The 22,500-nt window shown below is 41.0% G+C and overlaps 1 protein-coding gene across 1 annotated transcript in view; it reads right to left on the bottom strand.

Moving 5' to 3' along the window:
* The window catches only part of LOC143277736 (ATP-dependent translocase ABCB1-like), a 46,171-nt gene that overhangs the window by 16,494 nt on the left and 7,177 nt on the right, over positions 1–22,500 (bottom strand). The window contains exons 2-18 of the mRNA XM_076582640.1: positions 19,254–19,351; positions 17,763–17,986; positions 15,963–16,075; positions 14,838–15,009; positions 13,806–13,977; positions 12,972–13,096; positions 11,660–11,837; positions 10,838–10,951; positions 9,973–10,083; positions 6,710–6,835; positions 6,219–6,422; positions 5,748–5,918; positions 5,108–5,269; positions 4,843–4,885; positions 2,264–2,400; positions 838–990; positions 249–353 (exon numbers count right to left, since the gene is read on the bottom strand). Of these exons, the coding sequence (XP_076438755.1) occupies positions 249–353; positions 838–990; positions 2,264–2,400; positions 4,843–4,885; positions 5,108–5,269; positions 5,748–5,918; positions 6,219–6,422; positions 6,710–6,835; positions 9,973–10,083; positions 10,838–10,951; positions 11,660–11,837; positions 12,972–13,096; positions 13,806–13,977; positions 14,838–15,009; positions 15,963–16,075; positions 17,763–17,986; positions 19,254–19,351 (2,408 nt within the window). The remainder of the gene's footprint in view (positions 1–248; positions 354–837; positions 991–2,263; positions 2,401–4,842; positions 4,886–5,107; positions 5,270–5,747; positions 5,919–6,218; positions 6,423–6,709; positions 6,836–9,972; positions 10,084–10,837; positions 10,952–11,659; positions 11,838–12,971; positions 13,097–13,805; positions 13,978–14,837; positions 15,010–15,962; positions 16,076–17,762; positions 17,987–19,253; positions 19,352–22,500) is intronic.

Genomic DNA, 22,500 nt, shown 5'->3' on the forward strand with positions numbered 1-22,500 from the left:
TTAAAGGAACTGTTCGATTTCTCTAATTTGTGATAAAATTCATTGCTTTTGAATCAATGTCAAGAATTCAATTATTTGAAAATTCTGTTTCCCCCTCTTTTTGAAAATATGACTAAAGACATACATGCAGCTCCAGAGATCATATTTCTGTGAACATTAATGAAAGACCAGTTAAACTAACAAACTGCTGAAATATGTATGCTCATGAATCATGATGCAGTGTCAAAAGTAGAAGTAATTGCACATACCTGCATAAACACTGATGCAAGAGAAACAAAACCAAGTCCGAGCGAGAGCAAACTGTACATCATGATGTCTTTCTCTTGCTTGTCCTGATCAGTCTCAGCAAACACCTTCAGACAAAAAGCATGTACATTTGATCATGACTGGAAAAGTCATAAACTGATTTCTCTTATTCGCATTGCAATTCTGTTGGTGTGTGAGTGTTTCATGCAGAAAATTGTGATGCAAAATGCTTAACTAGTGATGCAGACTGATGATATGAAATACAAGCAAATTAAAGATTCACTCTGTGGTGTGTGTGCGTGTGTGTGTGTGTGTGTGTGTGCGTGTGTGGTGAAGGGTGTGTGCGGGGGTCGGGGGATGCATTCGTTCATTAATTTGAGCATAAATGTATTTTCACATAGGGTGTATTACTCGTAGCTGTGCTTTAATTAGATCTTTTTTCTTCTTTTTTTTAAGTCAATAGCTTGGCTCAAGCCGTATAATAATAAATGAAAACTGGGTGGTAATAAAAATCAAGATTCTGTCTCTTGTTTCTCATCTGGACGAAATGCTCTTTCCCTCCCTCCTCAGTAAACGCACTAGGCTACTGACCGCTATGATCTTGCTAAAAATGACGGCGAAAGATGGCTGTACACCCCCATTGAGAATTGCACCGATACAACCCAGCAAAATGTACACCCATTCTGGGGCGTTCATCCGCATCAGTCGTGTGAATGGGGCGTTGGGCAGCTCTTCCTTTTCGTCCTATAAAAAACATACAACATGTCAGACAACCGTAAGCCTCCACAAGAAGTGTCATGCTCAAAAGTACGACAATCTCCAAACTGTTTACAAAAAAAGCACAAGAGAGGCAAACCCTTGAAGACTCACTTTTGAAACGCATTTTATCCAAGGAGGAGAGAGAGAGATTGTTAAAAATGGGTTAAAATGTAATATATACCAGATATGATTAACAGTGAAAAAAAGGGAAAAAAAGGGAAATAAAGAGGCAATGGACTGGGATTCAACCAAGCACGCTAGGGTCAGAAGCAAGTAGACTTAAGTAGACTTAATATGCATCTGCAAATTGGCAACCAAAATTGATATTCAAACTTACAATTTATCAGCACTAGAAAATGATTACTGTATTCGAGGTGATAACACCGTTTAAATCATCCTATTTTTCATGTGTATTATTTGAGACGTTTTTTAAAGTTCGTGACAAAAGATACGTTGCCATTGCATCAGGCACACCACGACATGTCGCCGTTTTCTCCTGACCGGTGTACATCAGGCTCAGGTCTACCGAAACTGTGGAGTGCCGTCAATTGAATTTGTTTTTAACGTTCATTCTAGTAAATTCAGTATCCACTTTTAAATACTCATATGCAGTAAACACGTTGGTGATGTATTAGTGTCACTGTATGTGTTCTGTCCATAATTCACATTTATTCTCTTTTGATTGCAAAGAAGAAAAAGCGCGATATCATGTTTTCTTCAAACCGAAACATACGTTCCGGCAACTTGAAATAAACCATTCATAGTCGGGAAATACGGCTTTATCTGGAAGACTTACAACCTATCACTGGTATGACTCACGGACTTATATGGACTGAACGAATGGCCACGCAGCTGAGGCCAAGGGGCCGCCGTGTCATTTGGGTGGTGTGTGTGTCTAGTGCATCCCTGCCACTGGTTGTCTTCTTGTGACCAAGCAGGTATCTGTTTGCAACACTGTATACATACATAATGCGTATTACAAACAACCAGTCAGTTTATTCTGTTGTTGTGACTGTTTTAATGATATATAACTAAAGAAACTTTCTATGTTTTAAAAGTAGCGATGACAAAAAGAATTCAAGGATTCGGATAGCCTTTATCAAACTGAAATATCAAGCTGTTCAGATAAAACTAGTCTGACAAACATTTTTCAGTGTCTTTCTTTGACAAAGTTATCAAGGTCTGGAAAATGACTAACAAATGGTATGTCACCAAAGGCCTTCTCCATAATATCCCAGCCTGTCAGGTCTCCACTTACTTTCTTCTCTTCTGTCCTCTCTGACTCAGATGTACCACGCGCACGCTGCGGTCTCTCCCCTTCGTTTGACAATGCGCGGGACAGCTGGCGTCGAGTGCTGTCTGGTGCTCCTTTCTGGGTGAACTTCTTGATCTCCTCTGTCAGAAACGATAACATGATGATGAAGCTGTGCACATGCAGAGATAACTGCTCTTGCAAGTGCCATGTTTTAATATTTTGTATTGCAACCATCTCCTCTCGGCATGTTACTTTACAGTCTATATTGGATATGACAAAACAAAACCCAGAGAACTGAAGTTTTCGCACACAAGAGCGAGACTTAATTCTTATAATATCCCCTGCAAGAGGCTGCACCAGGCAACACTGGGCTGTAAAAAAACAAGCTTGATGATACTGAACAGACAGTAATGTAAAGAGTATTCTTTTTCTAACCAATACAAGTGAATCTTGCAAGCTGAACGTAAGGGTAGAATTAACTACCAATGACACAAATTGCTCATTACTTTTTTAGCAAGTCTACAGACTCGGCTATGGGTGACGTGACTGTCCCACGTGTGGGTGAGGGAAATGAGGGGTGAGGAGGGCGGGGGAAGACAAAGATACTGACTTTGAATACAGGAACATAAAGCAGACTTTCATGTACGAACATAGCTGCAACACTTAAGGTCAAACTGAATCAGTTTTTCTTTTGAATTCACCTTCTCATCCCCCACCCCACCTTTTCTTTCTTCCACCCCTCCTCCCCCAGCCCCTGTATCTCCTTCCATCGTCCCCTCTCCCTCTTTATCAAAATAATTCATCTTCGGAAGCACCCGTTAAAAAGTCTGTGCAGCTCTATATCTCCGCTGTCTGGCAAAAAAGAATGGGGAATAATAAAGTAACCTTTGTTTTCAGCTATGGGTCTCTGTAAAGAAAAACCACAACAAATGGAACCAGCAGGTCATCAAAGCATATGAAAAACAGAAATTTTTGCCTTAGTTGCTCTTGTTCGGCTCGTGTTCAGCGAAGTTTTCTTCTTTCCTTGTTTCCAGCTTGTGGATGGTGTAGGCAGAGATCCATTCCTTGTGCTGAGTCTGTCTTCTTCTTGCCAAGGACCTCTTCACATGTGTCATGCCAGAACTTCTTGCTGTGTTCCCACTGTGTCTCGATGTCCATCTCTCCGTCTTCTATCAGCTCTTGTAGTGGCTGGAACCTGTTGGAAAGGCTGATCTGAAATGCTGCTTGTGTGTCCTTGTTTCTAAGCAGTCCAACATTGTACCTTGTCCGTGTGTTGTTGGCGTTAGTGAATCTCTCGAGGCGAAGTTTCACTGTCGTCGTAAGAAGGTGGCGGTCTGATGACACATCGGCTCCTCTCATCACTCCTACATCCTGCCATGATCTCCTGAACTTGTGGCTAATGCAGATGTGGTCGATCCGGTTCTCCGTGACGTGGTTCGGGGATCTCCATGTGGTCTTGTGGATGCGCTTGTGTGGGAAGATACTTCCTCCTATCACCAGCTGGTTCAGGGCGCGCAGGTCTGCAAAGTGCTCACCATTCTCATTCATCTGTCCCAGTCCGTGTGTCCCCATGGTGTCCTCGTAGCCGGTGTTGTCCCCTCCGATCTTGGCGTTGAAATCTCCTGTCAGTATGGTTATGTCTTTGGCTCCTCTTCTGTCGATCACTGTCTGTAGTTGTTGGTAGAAGTCATCTTTCTTCTCTTCTTCCGCATCATTGGTGGGAGCATAGCACTGGATGATGTTCAGCCTGATGTCATTCTTCTTGGTGGTAAACTTGGCTGTGATGATGCGGGAGTTGAGTTAACAGGTTCCCAGCTGATGAGTGCCCCTTGTGCCTCCGGTGCCAGCATCAGGGCCATACCCTCAGGGTGGGGGGCTCCATCCTCTGTGTGTCCTGAATACAGCAGTTGCTCTCCAGATGAAAGTCTCATGTGTCCTGACTGAAGTCACCTTGTCTCACTCAATCCTAGCACTCCGATCTTGTAGTTTTTCATCTCTCTCGCTACTTGGATGGTTCTTCCTCCTTCATACATCGTCCTGATGTTCCATGTGGCTACTCGCGTTGTTGTCCTGGGTGTCAGAAGGGGAGTCAGCCTTGCAACTTCCTTTCGGCTTTCACTGCACTGCATCATTAGTCTCCGGGACAGAGACCCTTCCTTGCCCAGGTGAATGTTTTGGTTCTTTGTCGTCGATGCTTCTGTAACTGGTCTTTTTCTACAGGTATGGTAGTTAACCCTACGCAAACCCCTTTATCCTCCGGGCGAGGTGGTCCTGCCTTAGTCGCCTCTTACAACATGCAAAGCAGGGCAGTGGGTCTATTCTATCAGTGCCCAACCCACAGGGCGATTTATTTTGATCAATGAGGGGAAGAGATGCAGCAAATAGTCTGAATTTAACGGTAATTATATTTCATACGTAAAATCTACTGGTGATAGGTGAAGAAAGAAGCAGCAAAAGTGTATCTTACTATTGATGTCTTTAAAGAAAAAAAATGTAACGCCATGGTCAGTGGATGATGACAAAAGAGGTACTAATCACTCACAACAATAATTTTGTTGAATAATAAATAGAATGATACATACCTTCTTCTTCTTCTTCTTCTTCATCAGCAGCACTTTTGTTTGTCTGAAAAAAAATGAAGAGATTCATATGACACAGAAACAGGATGCAACCTGCATACTGAAAACAAATTCTAAATGTAACCTCATTTTAAATCTGAGCTAGCATAAAACGGGTTCACATGATGGCATCTGAAGTGTCTCTACCTTCATGTCACCTCTCTCACACTAAGTGAAGATGTTGCACAATAACTGTACATAATTTGCTACCCTTCACATTGCAGTATACCTGATTCATAACAAGCTGGTAGTAGATTCCCTGCTTTGCAATCAGTTCATCGTGAGATCCTTGCCCAAACACCTTGCCGTCCTTGAAGCTGATGATGATATCGGCCGTTTTGATTGTGGAAAGACGATGGGCAATAACGATGGTTGTCCTGCCCTGTCTGGCCTGTGATCAGAACAACATATTCCAAAAATTACAGGACACAAACAATTAGCGTATGAAGCCTATCAAAAAGCAATATGAGTATACCTATATTCCAAAATTGAAAGGAAAATTTGCTGGCAATGAAAAAAGGATAATTTCAGATGTGCAAGTGTCTTGCAAGCAGGGGTAAATATGAAAATTCAGTGACTACAGTGCATCAAATTTTCAAAAAATTATGACAAGGTGGATTCAGCAACACTGTTGGGTTTCATCTGTGACAGGTTAAAGTACACCTTATTTTTCACAGATACAAAAATGTTATTCTAAGGCTTGTCATTTCTTGTCCTGTACTGAAGCACCGAGCAAACTGAATGGAAATCCTTATCAAGAAGCCCATACTTGGAAATAACTCCTATTTTAACTGGGAAATCACAAGTAAAAAAACAAAAGATACTCCAAAATTAATAGTCTAGGCTTAATCAAAACGATCTGAACTCACCTTATCCAAAGCATCCTGCACAATCTTTTCACTCTCTGTGTCCAGGGCAGAGGTGGCTTCATCCAGCAGAAGGATCTTTGGGTTGCGCACAAGGGCACGAGCGATGGCAACACGCTGTTTCTGTCCCCCTGACAACTGAGCTCCACGTTCACCCACCAAGGTCTCATATTTCTGCAGTTAGAACACAGCCGTCAAGTTTGAAGCCAATCGCCACTTGAAATCACAAAAATCTAGTATAATCTGCCATGCCTGTTTATGTCAACAGTAAAATCTAAAAATGATTATATGTTTTCATTAAAATGTTACGCTTTAATTTTGCTTAGAGTTTAGTAAAATACCAAAGACACAGGCACATAAACTCAATGTTCAGATCATTACTATCTTTGATAATAATACATTCAACATATTTTCTTTAGACTTCGGACAAATAAACAAATGACAAGGTGTAAAAGAAAAAGAGAATCAACCAACCTCAGGTAAACTCATTATGAAGTCATGGGCATTGGCATTTTTGGCTGCTTGAATGACCTGCTCTTCTGTGACCCCTTCACAGCCATAGCGGATGTTTTCAGCAATGGTGGTGGCAAAGAGGACAGGCTCCTGGGATACCACACCAATGTGACTGCGCAGCCATCGAACGTTTAGATTTCGGAGATCTTCACCATCCAGCTTGACCTTCAAAAAATCAGGAAAGTCAAGTGTGAAACAGCTAGACTGCTGCTGTATTGAAAAGTGTGCACATTATAACCAAAAACGTGTTTTATTTATTCGAACCTCTTCAAATGTGGCCATGACCTTTCTTGAATAAAACATTGTTATCGTTATCATTATCTCTCTCCATCCCTCTATCTGTCTCTCTCTCCAGGCTATTTCCATAAGTTAATACGTCTGTGTCCGCAAGTAAATATGAGTGTACGTGCACTGTTTGGTGTAAATATCAGTTCATACTCATCGATACACACCTGTCCTTCCAGGGGGTCATAGAAACGCTGCAGAAGCTGGACAGTTGTGCTCTTACCACAGCCACTTGACCCTACCAAGGCCACCGTTTTCCCCGGACTGACTGTTAGGCTGAGTCCATCCAGGACCTGTTCATATGCAAGGAAGTGAACACATGCATTAACACCCACCCACCCACAAGCACAAAATGATAATAATTATAATTGTGCTTATATGGCGCAAACTCCCCATATAACGGGTTCAAAGCACCTCATATGAATCAATTCATATACAACATACATATGCACATGAGAACAACAACACATATGTGTATCTATATACACCAAGACAATACCGCAAATTGCAGATATGAACAATAACACATACACGCACACGCACGACACAAAATATGTCCTACACACGCACACGCGCACACACATAGAGCGCACACATGCAGTAAATATCCAGGCACAGGCACACAGACACGACATGATGACTTCAATTGTGGGTAAAGTTGGGTGGGCTGGAGGAGGAAGACTGCAGACAAACACTATGCTTCATCTCACCCAAAAGTCTGCTTGAACAAGTGGGTTTTCAATTTTGTTTTGAAAGAGGACAGCGTTGGTAAGTGATGGAGATCCAGTGGAAGAGAATTCCAGTCAGAATGTGCTTGATACTGAAAGGTCCTTCGGCCTAATGTCTTTGAACAGGTTTGGGGGACTGAAAGGAGTTCTGAAGTCTGTACTGGATGAGTACACACAAAACAAAACAAACAAAAGAGGCAAGGCTTTCAAGACTCACTTGTGATACACATTAAAAAATAACAAGAAAAAAAAAAGTTTCAAAAAACATCAAATTTCGATCTGTATTTAATAACATAAAGCTTCGGGGGGGGGGGGGGGGGGGGGGCGGGGGGGGGGCATAAGAGCAGGTTCGAACCACGCATCTTTGGGTCGCAAGTCATTGTGGTATATCTCGTTTATTTAAGAAATTCTTTTAAGTCCCCCGTAAAGGAGACGTTGCCATCACACAGAAATACTGCAACATGTAGCCGTTTTTTTTTCCATATCTGCGGAGGTCCGTTTTCGAAGGCTGACAGAAACTACAACTCGTCGGTCTATTCAGTTTTGACTCACTTGTGTAAACAAAGTGAGTCTATGTTATAACCTGGTGTTCAGTTGTCTGTGTGTCCGTGGTAAACTTTAGCATTGCCATTTTATCTGAACATACTTTGTCTGCCAATACCAAATTTGGCTTAAACATACTATGAAAAAAATCTTCACAGTCATGTCAATAACAGGTTGTAAGCCTCCCGAATTATGCCGTAGTTCCGAATCATTAACAGTTTATTTCGTTGAGATTCGTTCCGAAATCCGAAAATTCTAAAAACTGCTTCCCACTGAGCCACGAGAAGGTAGGTTGTGTCCGAAGACGACATGACCTTGTTTTTCTTGTTCACAATTAAAAGGCAAGAAATACCAATTCTGGACAGAAGTCATACAGTGATACTAACTGCATCATCGACGTGTTTACTGCATATATAGATATTCTAAAGTGGACACTGAATTAACTGGAATCAACATAAAAGAAAAATTGAATCTTTTTTTCGCCTGGCTGTAGACTGGTTCGAGCAGATCTAGAGATCTACAGCGTGTTGCGATGTGCTTGAAGCGATGGCAGCGTCTCCCTTACCACCGAAATAAAAGAATAATCGAGATATGATAAAACACATAAAATACATGATTTAAACAGCGTTTTTACGTCCACTATAATCACATCCATTTATCACACGAAGAAGAAAACGTCAACATTGTTTTAAATAGCAAATTCTGTCAAATGACGTCAGATGCGCTGCAGCAGTTGGGATTAGTCTGCTTGCTTCGGAACTGAACATGCATGGTTCGATCCCGCTGGCATGCCCTTTTTTTGTCTTTTTTTTTTCCTCCAAAGCTTATTTCATATATCATATTTAATACAGAACAGTTTTCAATGATTTTTTAAATCTCTTTTTTTTTTCTCCTCGGGATTCCTTTACTGGATAAAGCGAGAAGCACAAGTGAGTCTTGAAGGCTTTGCCAATTGTCTCTTTTATGTTCATTCAAGTAAACACAGTATCCACTTTAGAATATTCATATGCAGTAAAAACGTCGATGATATAGTTTGTGTCACTGTATGTGTTCTGTCCAAAATTTGCATTTCTTTTCTTTTATTTGCAAACAAGAAAAACGAGGTCAGGCTATCTTCAAACCCAAATATTAATTTCCGATTTTCTGGATCTGGATTCTCAAGGAAATAATCTGTTCATGATCGAGAAATACAGCTTAATCCGGAATACTTACAACGTATTACTGGTATGACTGTGAAGAATTTTTCCCACTATGTTCAATTTACATTTGGTATCAGCAGACAAAGTATTTTCAGAGGAAATCACAATATTAGTTTACCACACACACACACACACACACACACACAGAGAGAGAGAGAGAGAACCCAAACCCGGGTTATTGCATAGACTCATATTATTTACACAAATGAGTCAAAAACACATACGGACACACACACACAATTTATATGAAACAGAAAATGTCTTCATCTGTTGGTTTCAAAATACCATCATACACAATTTTTGTTTTGTTACCATACAAAAAATTAAACAACCAGCATGTGGACAAAAATGTGTGATAAAATGTGAAGAAATTCTATTTGTCTTGCATTAAAGATTTCAGTTATTACAAACAGTAACGTAACTGTCCTTGATGACCTTTCACTTCAATCAGTGATGGCTTTGTGTTTCTGTGTTTGCATTACGTTAGTTACCCTCAGTTTCAGGTTGACACCAGGCCTCTGTCTACCAGACGTACCAACAACCAGTTAAGGTGCATCTTGATAAAATGACTTTATAGCACAAAGATATTAACTTGCTTATGCCTCTGGGCAATATCATGTCTGGGCTAATAATGAATCTCTTCACAAAAATTGTTCTGGACTGAAACTGGACTGTCTTTGATACTGAGCAGTTTGTCATTATCATAATCTATAAAAAAAAAATTTAAAAAATTAGTAACAATCCTGTGCTGATCTTTGCCCAAAATGAAAACATGCACACAAAAAAACTTGACAAGGAGAAACCTCTGCTTGACTTGGAATGAGTGACGGTGGACGTTATGCCACTGAAACGCTGCTGGCGATGGATCAGCTAAACAAACCAAAAAACTGGAGTCAAAACGTCACTTCCTTTCTGAACGTAACACACTGCACATTTAATGGACTATGAGCTTTGACTTACCATTGTCTTCGGCCTGGAAGGGTAAGAAAAGTAAACATTGTGAAAAGAGATAGTTCCTGTAACTCCTGATGGACGCTTGCCACCCTCCATCATGTTGTCGATCTTGGATTTCTGCAACCCAGAGCAGAAACACATTACTGCCTGTAAAGAGAGATAGAGAGAGACAGAGATGGGCGCATGTGTGTGTGCGTGCACACATGTACAAAATTGTACACATGTATATGTATGTGCATGCATCACCGTGTATGCACACACACACACACACACACACACACACACACACACACACACACACACACACCTATCCAAACGAACATACATATCATTCACATGAACACATGCATGAGCATGCACAAGCATGCATGTACACACACACACACACACACACACACACACACACACACACACACACTGTGAATGTTCATTAGTGAGCTGGCATGTAAAGGGAAGCATATACCTGTTAATACAAATTTATTGGACTTGCACTGATAATTACCCTTATGGCTATTTACATGCCTTTTCAGTTTATATCACACCAATATCAGACTGTATACATGTATGCAATAAATTACTGAGACATAGATGTGTAAACATACATACATGAAAGTTAATATATATTAGACAAGGGTATTCAAAATAAATTCAAGTTATCTGTGTTTCAAATGGGTCTTCATTTGTTTTCTAAATCACACATAATTCAAAGACTTTATATTCACAACAGTCATACAATAAACTGAATGAATCATCTCACTTCACAAATTGCAAGTCGAATTCAATATACGACGGAAAGCCTATTTCTTTGTCTGTAATGCTCACTTCGTCTTTCTGATCCACTGCACACAGAGACAATCCATTGACCACTCACCAAATCTATGAGCTGAAATATCACGTACGCAGCACCTCTGGCGGCGGCCATGCTTTGCATGCTGGGACTGACATTGCCAAGGGAAAATGCACCAATCAGAACGGAGAAGAAAACCTGGTAAAACAGGAAAATGATCACTGATCTTTTGTTTTCTATAACAAACGTAATTTCTTATAATGACAATAGTGACAATAGTAAGAACATCTAACAGTAGAGTTTAAGGAGTCAAAGATATAAACGCCAAATAAATGGATATGGAACATATGGCAACATTAAATAAATGATTTTATGGCAATATCAATTAACTTAAAATATATTACTGTAAAATACATGAATTCATTTTAAAAAGATGCGCATCATACTGTCCATGTGATTTGTTGTTTTTTTTTGGTTTTTTTTTTCAAATCTTTCATTTTATAACGAGTGCACAACCATAAGCATTGGGGCGTTTGTGTTCCACATTTATTTTTTCCATCGCACAGACATACATGCATGACACAGTGACACACACATACCCACAGATAGATAGATAGATAGAGATAGACAGATAGATAGATAGATGGGCATATACTCTCTACTTCACAGAGAATTCAAATTGTCCCTTATTGCTGACTTTGACCCTTCCACTCTATGTCTCATCACTCGACTTTCAGCTCTTTTTACAAGTATCTAAATACCCCACCCCCATGTACAATCCCAAATCCATTCTGCACATCCACTGTATGAGTATGTATGCATGTTCTGAAATGAATGAACAATTGTCTAAACCACATTGTAGTAAATAGACAATAAACCAATGAGGAGAATAAGAAATGAACTTACAATTAACATCTTGCCCACACTGTAGTTGTCTGGTTCATCTCGAGTCAGCTTAGCACCATACCAGAACCCTAAGGCATAGGACCCAAAGATGACGAACCACACAAAACCCATTGACAGTCCCGCTGTGAAGCCTTTTTTGACGCCGAAGGCCTTGGCTTCACCCAAATTGTTCTTGTACCTGCAGATGTACAGTGACAGACCAATTAAATGTTTCACAGTTATAAGAGGATAGTACTATTCTTACCTGAAAACAAGACACAAATGTGATGTATTCTGACCAGGAGAATGGACAAAGATTATAACTCAAAACTTCGTTTCCCTGTCTCGTTTTGTGTTTTAACCTATGTCCCTTCTCTGTCCAGTAGGTGAATACAGACCTATCCTTTTTTAATGTCCAATTTCACTATCCTTTTTTAATGTCCAATTTCACCTGCAATCAACATTTTCATTCACATTTCACGACTGAAACACAGTGGTGGGTATAGACAGACAGGCAGACAGAGACAATAGACGTAACAGAGAGATGGAATGACAGACACACTGATACACAAAGAGTTTCTTTTGTAAAAGGAGGGAATAGAAAAGGGGAACTTTTTTAATCTGTTGATTACATGACGGACACACAACCTCATTTTACATCATGAAAGACGTCTGCTCATGAGTGAACAGCTGATGTCAGATACTGATGTTACAAGAACATACATACTGGACTTTTTTTCCACACACTTTCTACCAGTATATACATTGATACACTCTTTCAGCTGAAACCTGAGAACACATACAGATAATTTTTCAGAATATGTCCATGAATATGCAATCAGAATCATATTTCTGTAGTAGCTTCCTTTCCTCAAGTTGCAATATATTTCATTTTGTAGATACATAACATTCTTGTCCACAAATGGAAAATTTAACAATTAAACTTATAATGCACAACTATCCCTGAAGCAGGAATGCTTATGCAATGGCACAGCATAATAATGCACATGTTTTTATATCTCTAAGTGACCACAAAACAACTTTGATTTACCTGTACATTTTTATGCTGCCCCAATGAATGTGTCTACAATACAATACATCTTTATTGATCCATTTGGAAATTAAATTAAAGCCAGTTTAGTGGTATTGGCAACAAATTGCTAATCACTAACCCCCTGTACGTGGCAACAACAAGGCAAATTGTCACTGCATGTGCAAGTGCATGCCTGCAAGCAAGTGGACAACATATGTTTGCAAACCCATGAAAGATGCATATTTGTGACTGCAGAATGATTTCTTTCGTGTGAAAGTCACCAATCACACCACAGTTCACCTTTGTGCCTCTTTCTCCTGGCCACCAAAAGCCACCACAGTGCGTATGGAACTGAACACTTCTTCTGCCACGGCACCAGCCTTGGCGTAGGCTGCCATTTCTTTGGTTGTAATGGATGCAGCAAGCTGGAATAGTGAGGCAGACAGAATGTTTCATAAATTAGACAACTTGTCTATTTCTTCTGCGTTCGTGGGCTGCAACTCCAACATTCACTTGTATGCATGAATGGGCTTTCATGTGTATGACCGTATTTACCCCGCCCTGTAGGCAGCCCGCCCTACTCCGTTTTCTTGGATATATGTCCATTACCCGCCGAACGCTGACATGGATTACAGGATCTTTAATCTATATATCTTATCTTTTGCATGCGTATGCACACGAGGTAGGTTCAGAAACAAACAGGACTGCACATACGTTGACCTGTGAGATAGGAAATTTCTCCACACTTGGCCCACCGAAACTGGGGACTGAACTCAGGACACTGTATGTACGTGTGTATGTAATGTGCGCGTGTGTCAATATAGATATATATATATATATCATATATGCATGAATGAAGAGAAGGTTTTTTTATTCAAAGTATCTCAGCAGTTACTTTAACAGTCATATGTGTATGCATGTTTGTGCGTGTATGCGTGTGTTTTCATTCAAAGTATCTTAGCAGTTACTTTAACATTCACGTGTGTATGCTTGCTTGTACTTGTATGCGTGTGTTTGTATATGCGAATATACACAAACGTGCGTTTCTAATAAATTTTGCCAGCACACACACACACACACACACACACACACACACACACACACACACACATACACACTGAATGAGCAACTCACCTTTCCAAATAGAGCAGCTGATACAATCAACAGAGGACTGACGGTAAGAATGACGAGAGTCAGTTTCCAGCCGTAGTAGAAGCCGATGATGAAGCCAGAAATGGTGCCAGAGTACCCCTGGATCAGTGTCGCCACCTTGTCCCCAATCCCGTCATGGATCTTGAGGATGTCGCTGCAGTCACAAACCACAAAATCCCAGGTGTGAAAGAGAAGAAAAATCCCCAGTGAGCAAAACTTTATGAATGCACACAAACAAATAACGGAAAAGAATGTTACAAAATGAACAGAACACAAATCTTTTATTTTGCTCTCTCTCTCTCTCTCTCTCTCTCTCTCTCTCTCTCTCACACACACACACACACACACACACACACACATATATATATATATATATATATATATGATCGTCGTGTCCGACTATGACCATCAGAATAGCAGAAGAGGCAACTGCTGTCCCGACTATCTGGGCTAGAATTTTATTATAGTGGAGAATGTTTTGCTCAGGTTACACCCCCACTCTCGGCCAAGAGGTTTTAGGACAGTTGGCGTTGAGATGGTTCCCAAAGGCCAGCTAACCCCCAAGGCTGCAGCACTAAGAGCCAGTACAATCTTGCCTCCTAGTTTGAGAGTAATGATCCTTCACAATAGACTAGGCTGTAAATGACTTTCCATTGCAACTGAGAAACCATTGATCATACAGCTCTCGCTTTACATTTCTCATTGATATCTAAAATGTCCCAAATCATACCAGCCTATAGATTAAATTGAAAAGAATCCCTGAAATGTGTGAAATTTACTGATGATACTGTTCAAAACAAGAAAGTTGTAACTTTCAGCAAGACACCCAAATTTTCTCTACAACTAGTCTTAGTCGTGCTGGTGTTATGGATTTTTAAAAATGTAGTTATGGAATAAATAGTTAATACTAATGTGTTTGTTCATTGATTTTCTGCAAATAATTCACCTTTGGATAAAACGACGTGTTTTCTGGTTTCATTTTTTTCTAAAACAAAATGGAGCGGATAGACTTACTCAGCCAGTCGAGCGGTGAGTTCTCCAGATTCATGAGTATCAAACCATCCAATGTCCTGTCGCAGAACGTTGTACAAAAAGTGATTTCTGATGCGATGGGACTGCCTTTCAGAAGCTGTCATCCAGGTGACAACTTGTACGTAACCGCACACAGTAACCACTACACCAATGACTGCAAAGGATTTGAATAAACCAAATGTATTCAAATGAACACAAAAATAGTGATTCAGTCTGACAGTATTCAAAACAACATAATCAAATGATGGTAAACCAAATCTTTATATATTGTGATCCATTCTTTAAGATTTAGCATTTAATGATTATGTCTTAGTATATGACACAGTTTCCGATAAATGCTACAATGTACTGATTACATCAAGAGCAGGAGCAGGGGCCTAATCCAAATATCAGTGAATGCCTATAAAACTTTATAGCTTTCACCATTCGATTTCAAACAATTTGATTGAAATGAATTACGTATTACAAGTTGAAATTTAATTTTGGTTCAACTGGACTGGGGAGAAAAGAATGTGACTGTGACGAAAACAAAGAAATTCTATTTCCACTTGGCGAGTTCTTTTTTCTCTTTTCCTGAATGGACAAATTTGTACACATAGGGAACACTGCTTTGATATCATTATCATGAATAAACCTGAACAATCGCAGTTTTTTTGGGGGTGGGACTGTTTGCTTATGCGACTGTTTTTAATGCCACGCACACAGAACCTCGGGTTCGTTGTCTCAGTGAAAAACTTGTAGCAAATGGAGTCAGAAACGAGGTTAACTCTGAGGGAAAGAAAGACCTTGACCCATTTAGCTCAGTGGAGATTCAATGACCCATGATCTTCAGATACAGTAGTCTTGCGCTCTAACAACCGAGCTATTCCAGCCTATGACACAGAAGATGACACACAAAAAATTCTTTTCTGACAGAGAAGTAGCAAAATTGATGATTGTTACTACTTCAGACACTAACTACAAAACCTTCGATCATTTACAGATTTGTAGACAGGAAAAAAGAAAAGGATTATCCATACTTCCCGACATGATTAGATGGTAGTGATGTGCTTATTGGTAAGTGATTACCTGCCAACATAGCAGATGGAAAAAATTATGATTACTTACTGACATAGTAGATGGCAAAAGTCGTCATTTCATCCAAAATTCTATCGGTGATGTAGTCACTGGGACAAGTTTTGGTACCATTGTAGAAGGTAGATATCTGACTGCAGTATCCTCTGAAGAAGTAATCAAAGGCAGTCAGCACACACACACACACACACACACACACACACACACACACACACACACATGTATATATATATATATATATATATAGAGAGAGAGAGAGAGAGAGAGAGATGCTGCATCCACTGATATATATGACTATGTTTTGTAAAAATGTGCATGTGTGTGTGCGTGCACAGGTATTCACTCAAAAACCAGAAAAGAGACAAAGCCTTCACACGACTCACATGTGATTTATGTTGTACAGCAAAACCAAACCGAAAATGATGGGGCCGGAGGGGTAGGGGGCTACAAGTACATACATAACAATCCAAATCATAAATTTGCTCACCGCCATCAGAAACGAGTTTTTGTCAAATGTGTGCTGGAAATGGAGCTATTCTATCTAAAGCATGCTCAATCAATCACCATTTCATTATCTTACTCTCATAAAATGAATCTATCAAACTTTCCCTGTCTTCATTACAACGTTTTGGCTTTGATAAATCGTAACAAAATCATCAAACGCATCTTCAGGTGAAATTACTGTGGACAATCCAGTTCTTTCAGCAAAATCATCAACGGTGGATTAGATGAATTGGAGACTAATGCACTTATCTCTGATCAAAGACGCCATTCAAAAAATAAAAGGGACGACTCATTGTCAGAATCCGTCAACACGAACGCTCATTAAAAAACAAAAAACAAAAAAACTACAATCAACTGTGATTGTATATGAACATTTCTCTCCAAATAATGACGAAGCAGAAAACGATTTCAAATGTGCATGCGTAGTGTGAATTAAGTTAAACAAAGTCGAAACCAAGGACTGTTGATCCTTTTTGGACATTCTACAGTAGGTGATGAGGCCTATGGATATATTTTACAGCAGGTGAGGCCTATGCACAATTCATGATCTGAATATAATTTGGAGGCTTTCTTTGCCTCCTTTCAAAATGTTATCAATAACTATTGGTATATATGCATATTTGATTATGAATATTCATGAAAGGAATACTTTTAAATACAAAACGTCAACTTGGGTAAATGTGGACAGTGGAAGACAGACCTTCATTCTGAGTATAAAACACAACTTTTCTACACCTCGAGTCATACCTTAAAATCTAGTGTTTTAGAGGAGTGAGATCTGTTTTTAAGAGTATTTCCCACATCATTTTCAGATTCATGCCCCATTACTTCCTAGAATTTTGCTGCTGCTGATAGATGTATGCATCCATGTTATTTCCATATCAAGCAGATGAAATTCCTACTCGAACTAAAAAAGATATGATAACTCCTATCAATTATGGGAATAAGAAATAGTTAATATAACATTTACTCAACTTTGGATTTTTTTTTTTTTTTTTTTTGCTTCTTTTTAACTTTCTGTGCTCCCAGAATTGCATTATCATTATAATTATAATGTATGCAAAATTTGTTGTTTTTCAAATTTAAGCTATTCTTGGTGTTCACAAAATATTTCTAGAGAAATAGATTGTGTTAAAGTTCTGTCTCTCTATCTCTCTCTCTCTCTCTCTCTCTCTCACACACACACACACACACACACACACACACACACACACACACACACACACACACACACACACACAAAGTGAAGCACGGGGTAAACACACACACAAGCCAAAAAAGTACTTTTTAGCATGAAAAAAAAGCCAGTATCATTCACGTCAATCTCACTGGAGTTTTGAAGAATCTGCCAACATCGACTCTTTTGTCTCACTGACGGATGTCAAGAAAGCACCAATGTCGTCCAGGAAATCAGTGTAGATACCCGTGTTGACGAAGAGATCATTCATGTCACCGAACACAATGATCATAGCCGGAAAAGCAGCACCATTTGCGGCAGCACTTATCGCCCCCACAACCATGAGCAGTTTGTCCAAGCCATCAGAATACCTGAACTGCAATCATCAACAGAAAAACTTGTTTCAGTGTCCATAGAGCTGTGTCCACACGCTGTTTCGTCTATCTCTCATATTTCATTTTGTTTGTTGTTTCTTGTTTTTATTTCTGATTGTGTGTGTGTGTGTGTGTGTGTGTGTGTGTGTGTGTGTGTGTGTGTGTGTGTGTGTGTGTGTGCATGCACACGCGTGAAATTGGGCCAATATACTCATATTTTGAAGAGCTGACAGAAAAAAAGCAAATAAATGAACTCAGAAACTGCTAAACACCCACACACACACATTTTGTCTTTACATTTTAGTCTTTCAAGAATTTGAATCTTTTTCAGTGAATTTGAGTAGCCACGATTTTTTTTTTTTTTTTTTTCGTGAATTTCATTGACATCATACACTTTTCCTGCTTTTTTTTTCTTCTACACATAATTTAGTTTCATAAATATATATTATACATCTCACATGTCTGTCTACCTATCATCTCTCAACTTGCATATCTACCTTCACACAGCCATCTGTCTTTCTATCTGTTGATGTGATCCGATCCATTTATCTTGTCCGTCTGTCCAATTATTTTCTCCTTTGAGGGAGACAGAAACAGCAACAGACCAGAGTCACAGACTGACACAGAGAGAGAGGGAGAGGGGAGGGAGGGAGGGAGGGAGGGAGAGAGAGAGATCCCTATATAATGTTAGCCCGAACACTAAGACCCATTTCATTCAACGCTGTCAGCTGACCATCAGATCAAACAGTGTTTTGCATTTGTATTTTTTTTTTTTTCCTTTTTTTTTTTTTTTTTACCACCACAACAGATTTCTCTGTGTGAAATTCGGGCTGCTCTTCCTTGGGACAGCGCGTCGCTACACTACAGCGCCACCACCACCCCCACCCCCTCCCCCTTTTTTTTTTTTTTTTTTTCTTCCTGCGTGCAGTTTTATTTGTTTTTCCTATCGAAGTGGATTTTTCTACAGAATTTTGCCAGGAATAACCCTTTTGTTGCCGTGGGTTCTTTTACTTGCGCTAAGTGCATGCTGCGCACGGGACCTCGGTTTATCGTCTCATCCGAATGACTAACGTCCAGACCACCAGTCAAGTGGAGGGGGAGAAAATATCGGCGGCTGAGCCGTGATTCGAACCAGCGACCTCGGGTTCTCTCGCTTCCTAGGCGGACGCGTTACCTCCAGGCCATCACTCCACTTTTTACCTGTAGTTCCTACATATGCAAAATGCCCGATAAGAGATAAATCTCCATGACACGTCAGTTCAAACTCACCACTTCGAAAAAGCCGACGATCTTTGGCTTTTCTTCCTTCTTCTTTTTACCGTCCTCTGCCTCCTCTTCCGCAGTAAGACCCGCCTTGCAATAGTAATCTACAAAACAAAATCATTGACTGTATTTGGTAATGGAAAGATACATGGTGATTACAAAAGCAGTAATATATAGCACTATTAGCACACGTTTTGTGTGTGTCACAGTCGACAGTTTAAGTTTTGTTCCCCCCTTTTCCGTTATTCCTGTGGAAGACAACATGGATCCAGCTTTTATCATGATTGGTTTGCCATGCGGAAGTGTGTGTGTGTGTGTGTGTGTGTGTGTTGTGGCCATGTGGCAGTGTGGTCCGTGCTGCTTGTGTTGTTATTACGATTCTGAGAGAAGTGCTCAGGATTCAGGTTTGAACTTATCTATTTCTCTGTCTTTTGGCAGATGGTTTTGTCCTGGAAGCCCTTCTGGTCGATATGGTACGTCACATGAAAGTGTACACACACACACACACACACACACACACACACACACACACACACACCAAAAGAAATTTAAAAAACATCCCAATGAAGTGGATGACACGATCATGACATGATTTGCAATTATAGTTCTCTCTCTGTCTGTCTCTCTGTCTCTCTCTCTGTCTCTCTGTCTCTCTCTTCGATAACATAAACACACATGAATACAAACACAGTTACACATACACAGTACAGTACTGAACCATTCCGATGGCAATTCAAGTTCATTGACCATGTATCTTCGAAGAAATCGTGTTATGCTTGGCCCCACCACATGCTAAATGTTGTGTCTCGATTGATATTTGCCAATGTTTGTTTTGTTTGTGTTTTTTTAACAAAGTTATTACAGGAAAACAGTGCAGTGACACGTTGCGCAAATTTGCTGTGGAATCACACGCAGGAATGTCAGCTTAAATAACGCCGCGAACAAGTGAAATATTGCAGTGAAGCAGTCATCGTAGCTTACTGAGCGCTTGGTTATGTATATGTGAAGTTACCGCTTCGCGCTATACTGACACGAATAGCAAAATGGCTGATTGAACACTTCCGCTGGCTTCAGTTAGCAAAGGCTCTCAACGAAGGCAAGCGCTATCCACCTATTTTTATACACTGGTCCGTATTAGGTAAGATAGATATGTCTGCTACTGGTAACCTGGATCCCAGTACTACCTGTCACAGGATCGAATTGCTGGCGAGTAAACCAGCACCCCCACCAGTCCTCTCAGGAGGATGGTGAGGAGGGTGGCTAGACACCCTGGTGGAATTAAATGACCCATCAAAGGGCGCCAGCTCTGGAGAGCTACCTGCAACCACCTAGCTAAGGGAGTAAACCCTGACAGAAAATCCGGTGTGGGGCCCCTAAGGCGGTTGGATGGCAAACTTTGTCACTTTCCGGCAGCTCCTGCGGCCGCGTTGGCACCAAAACGTAACGGCCTTGCTGTTCCTTTGGATCTGTCAGCGAGGTGGAGAGAGGGGACAAGCTGCATGGGCAACAGCCTGTCTTCCATATTACATTGCCCAGGCTTATGTCCGTCCATCCATCCACAAACACCTTGCACCTTGCGCCTAAAACCTGGAGAGGACACTCCAGCTTCGCTACTGGCACTAGCGTCGGAACAACACGTGAAGCAACAGTTACTGGTTATAAGTTAGCGCTCAGTTGGCGTAGAGCCGACGCCAGGGGTTGCTTCTGATGGTGGGAGGGACCCTCGCCACGACCTGCCTTCTTCTATGGGTGTATGAAGATTAGGAGAATATCTGACAAGCAAGTCGTTAATTTCCGCACCAGACAAAAAGAAAACTTCAAGAAACGGGTCAACAATGAAACTGGCCTGTTGGAATGTCCGGACAATGATGCCTGGGCTCTCCCAAGATCTGCAAGACATCAGCGACGCAAAAAAGACGGCCGTCATAAACAGCGAGCTGAAGAGACTAAATGTGGACATTGCCACTCTGCAGGAAACACGGCTGGCTGACTCAGGAACTTAAATAAGAGGGACTACACATTTTTCTGGCAAGGAAAGAGCTCTGATGCCCCAAGAGAGCACGGAGTATGCATTGCAGTCAGGAACAGCCTGCTGAATATGATCGAACCGGGCAGCGGCGGTTCAGAACGACTATTGACTCGAAGGCTATGTCACTCTCGTCAGCGCACATGCTCCAACACTGACGCCAAGGATGAGTTCTACGAAAATCTCGCATCAACCATAAGGAACATCCCCAGGACAGAACAACTTGTTCTCCTGGGCGACTTCAATGCCAGAGTGGGTGCAGACAACGATTCGTGGCCCTCCTGTCTTGGTTCCTTTGGAGTGGGGAAAATGAATGAGAATGGACAGCAACAACTTGTGTTTTGTACCTGCCATGAACTGTGCATCGACAACTCCTTCTTCAAGACGAAGCCCCAACACAAAGTCTCCTGGAGGCACCTGCGCTCAAAACATTGGCACCAACTGGATCTGATCCTAGTAAGACGAGCTGCCATCAAAAACCTTCTCCACACTCGCTCTTACCACAGCGCAGACTGCGACGCGGACCACTCTTTGGTATGCTGCAAGATCAGACTGCAACCAAAGAAGTCCCACTGCTCAAAGAAACAAGGGAACTCACGCATTGACGTCAGCAAGATGTCTCAGCCAGACCTTGTAGAACAGTTCACAGAGGCCTTTGAGAGAGAATTCGATGCATTGCAGCCCAGAGACTCTGCCACAGAAAGATGGGAAACGCTACGAGACACCATGCACCGCATTGCCATGGCCACCTTTGGGAAGAAAACCGCGAAGTCCCACAACTGGTTTGAGGCCAAATCATCAGAGATGACTCCCAGTATTGAGGCCAAGCGCGCTGCATTCACTGAGTACAAACGGTCACATAGTGAGAAGAACCTGCAAATCCTCAGGGCCGCCAGGATTAAGATTCAGTTTAACGCCAGGCGATGTGCAAATGAGTACTGGACAAAGCTCAGCGAAGAGATACAGAAAGCTGCTGAAAGAGGCAACATCCGAGGGATGTATGATGGCATCAAGAAGGCACTGGGACCAACACAGAGCAAGACTGCCCCTCTCAAATCCTCCACTGGGGAAGTAATCAACGATCCTAGCCAGCAGATGGAGAGATGGGCAGAACACTACTCCGACCTCTACTCCACAGAAAACATGGTGTCCAACTCAGCCCTCGATGCCATCAAGTGCATGCCGGTCATGGAAGAACCTGACGCAGACCCAACTGAGGACAAACTC

The sequence above is a fragment of the Babylonia areolata genome, chromosome 2, assembly GCF_041734735.1.
Source record: "Babylonia areolata isolate BAREFJ2019XMU chromosome 2, ASM4173473v1, whole genome shotgun sequence".
Classification (NCBI taxonomy): domain Eukaryota; kingdom Metazoa; phylum Mollusca; class Gastropoda; order Neogastropoda; family Buccinidae; genus Babylonia; species Babylonia areolata.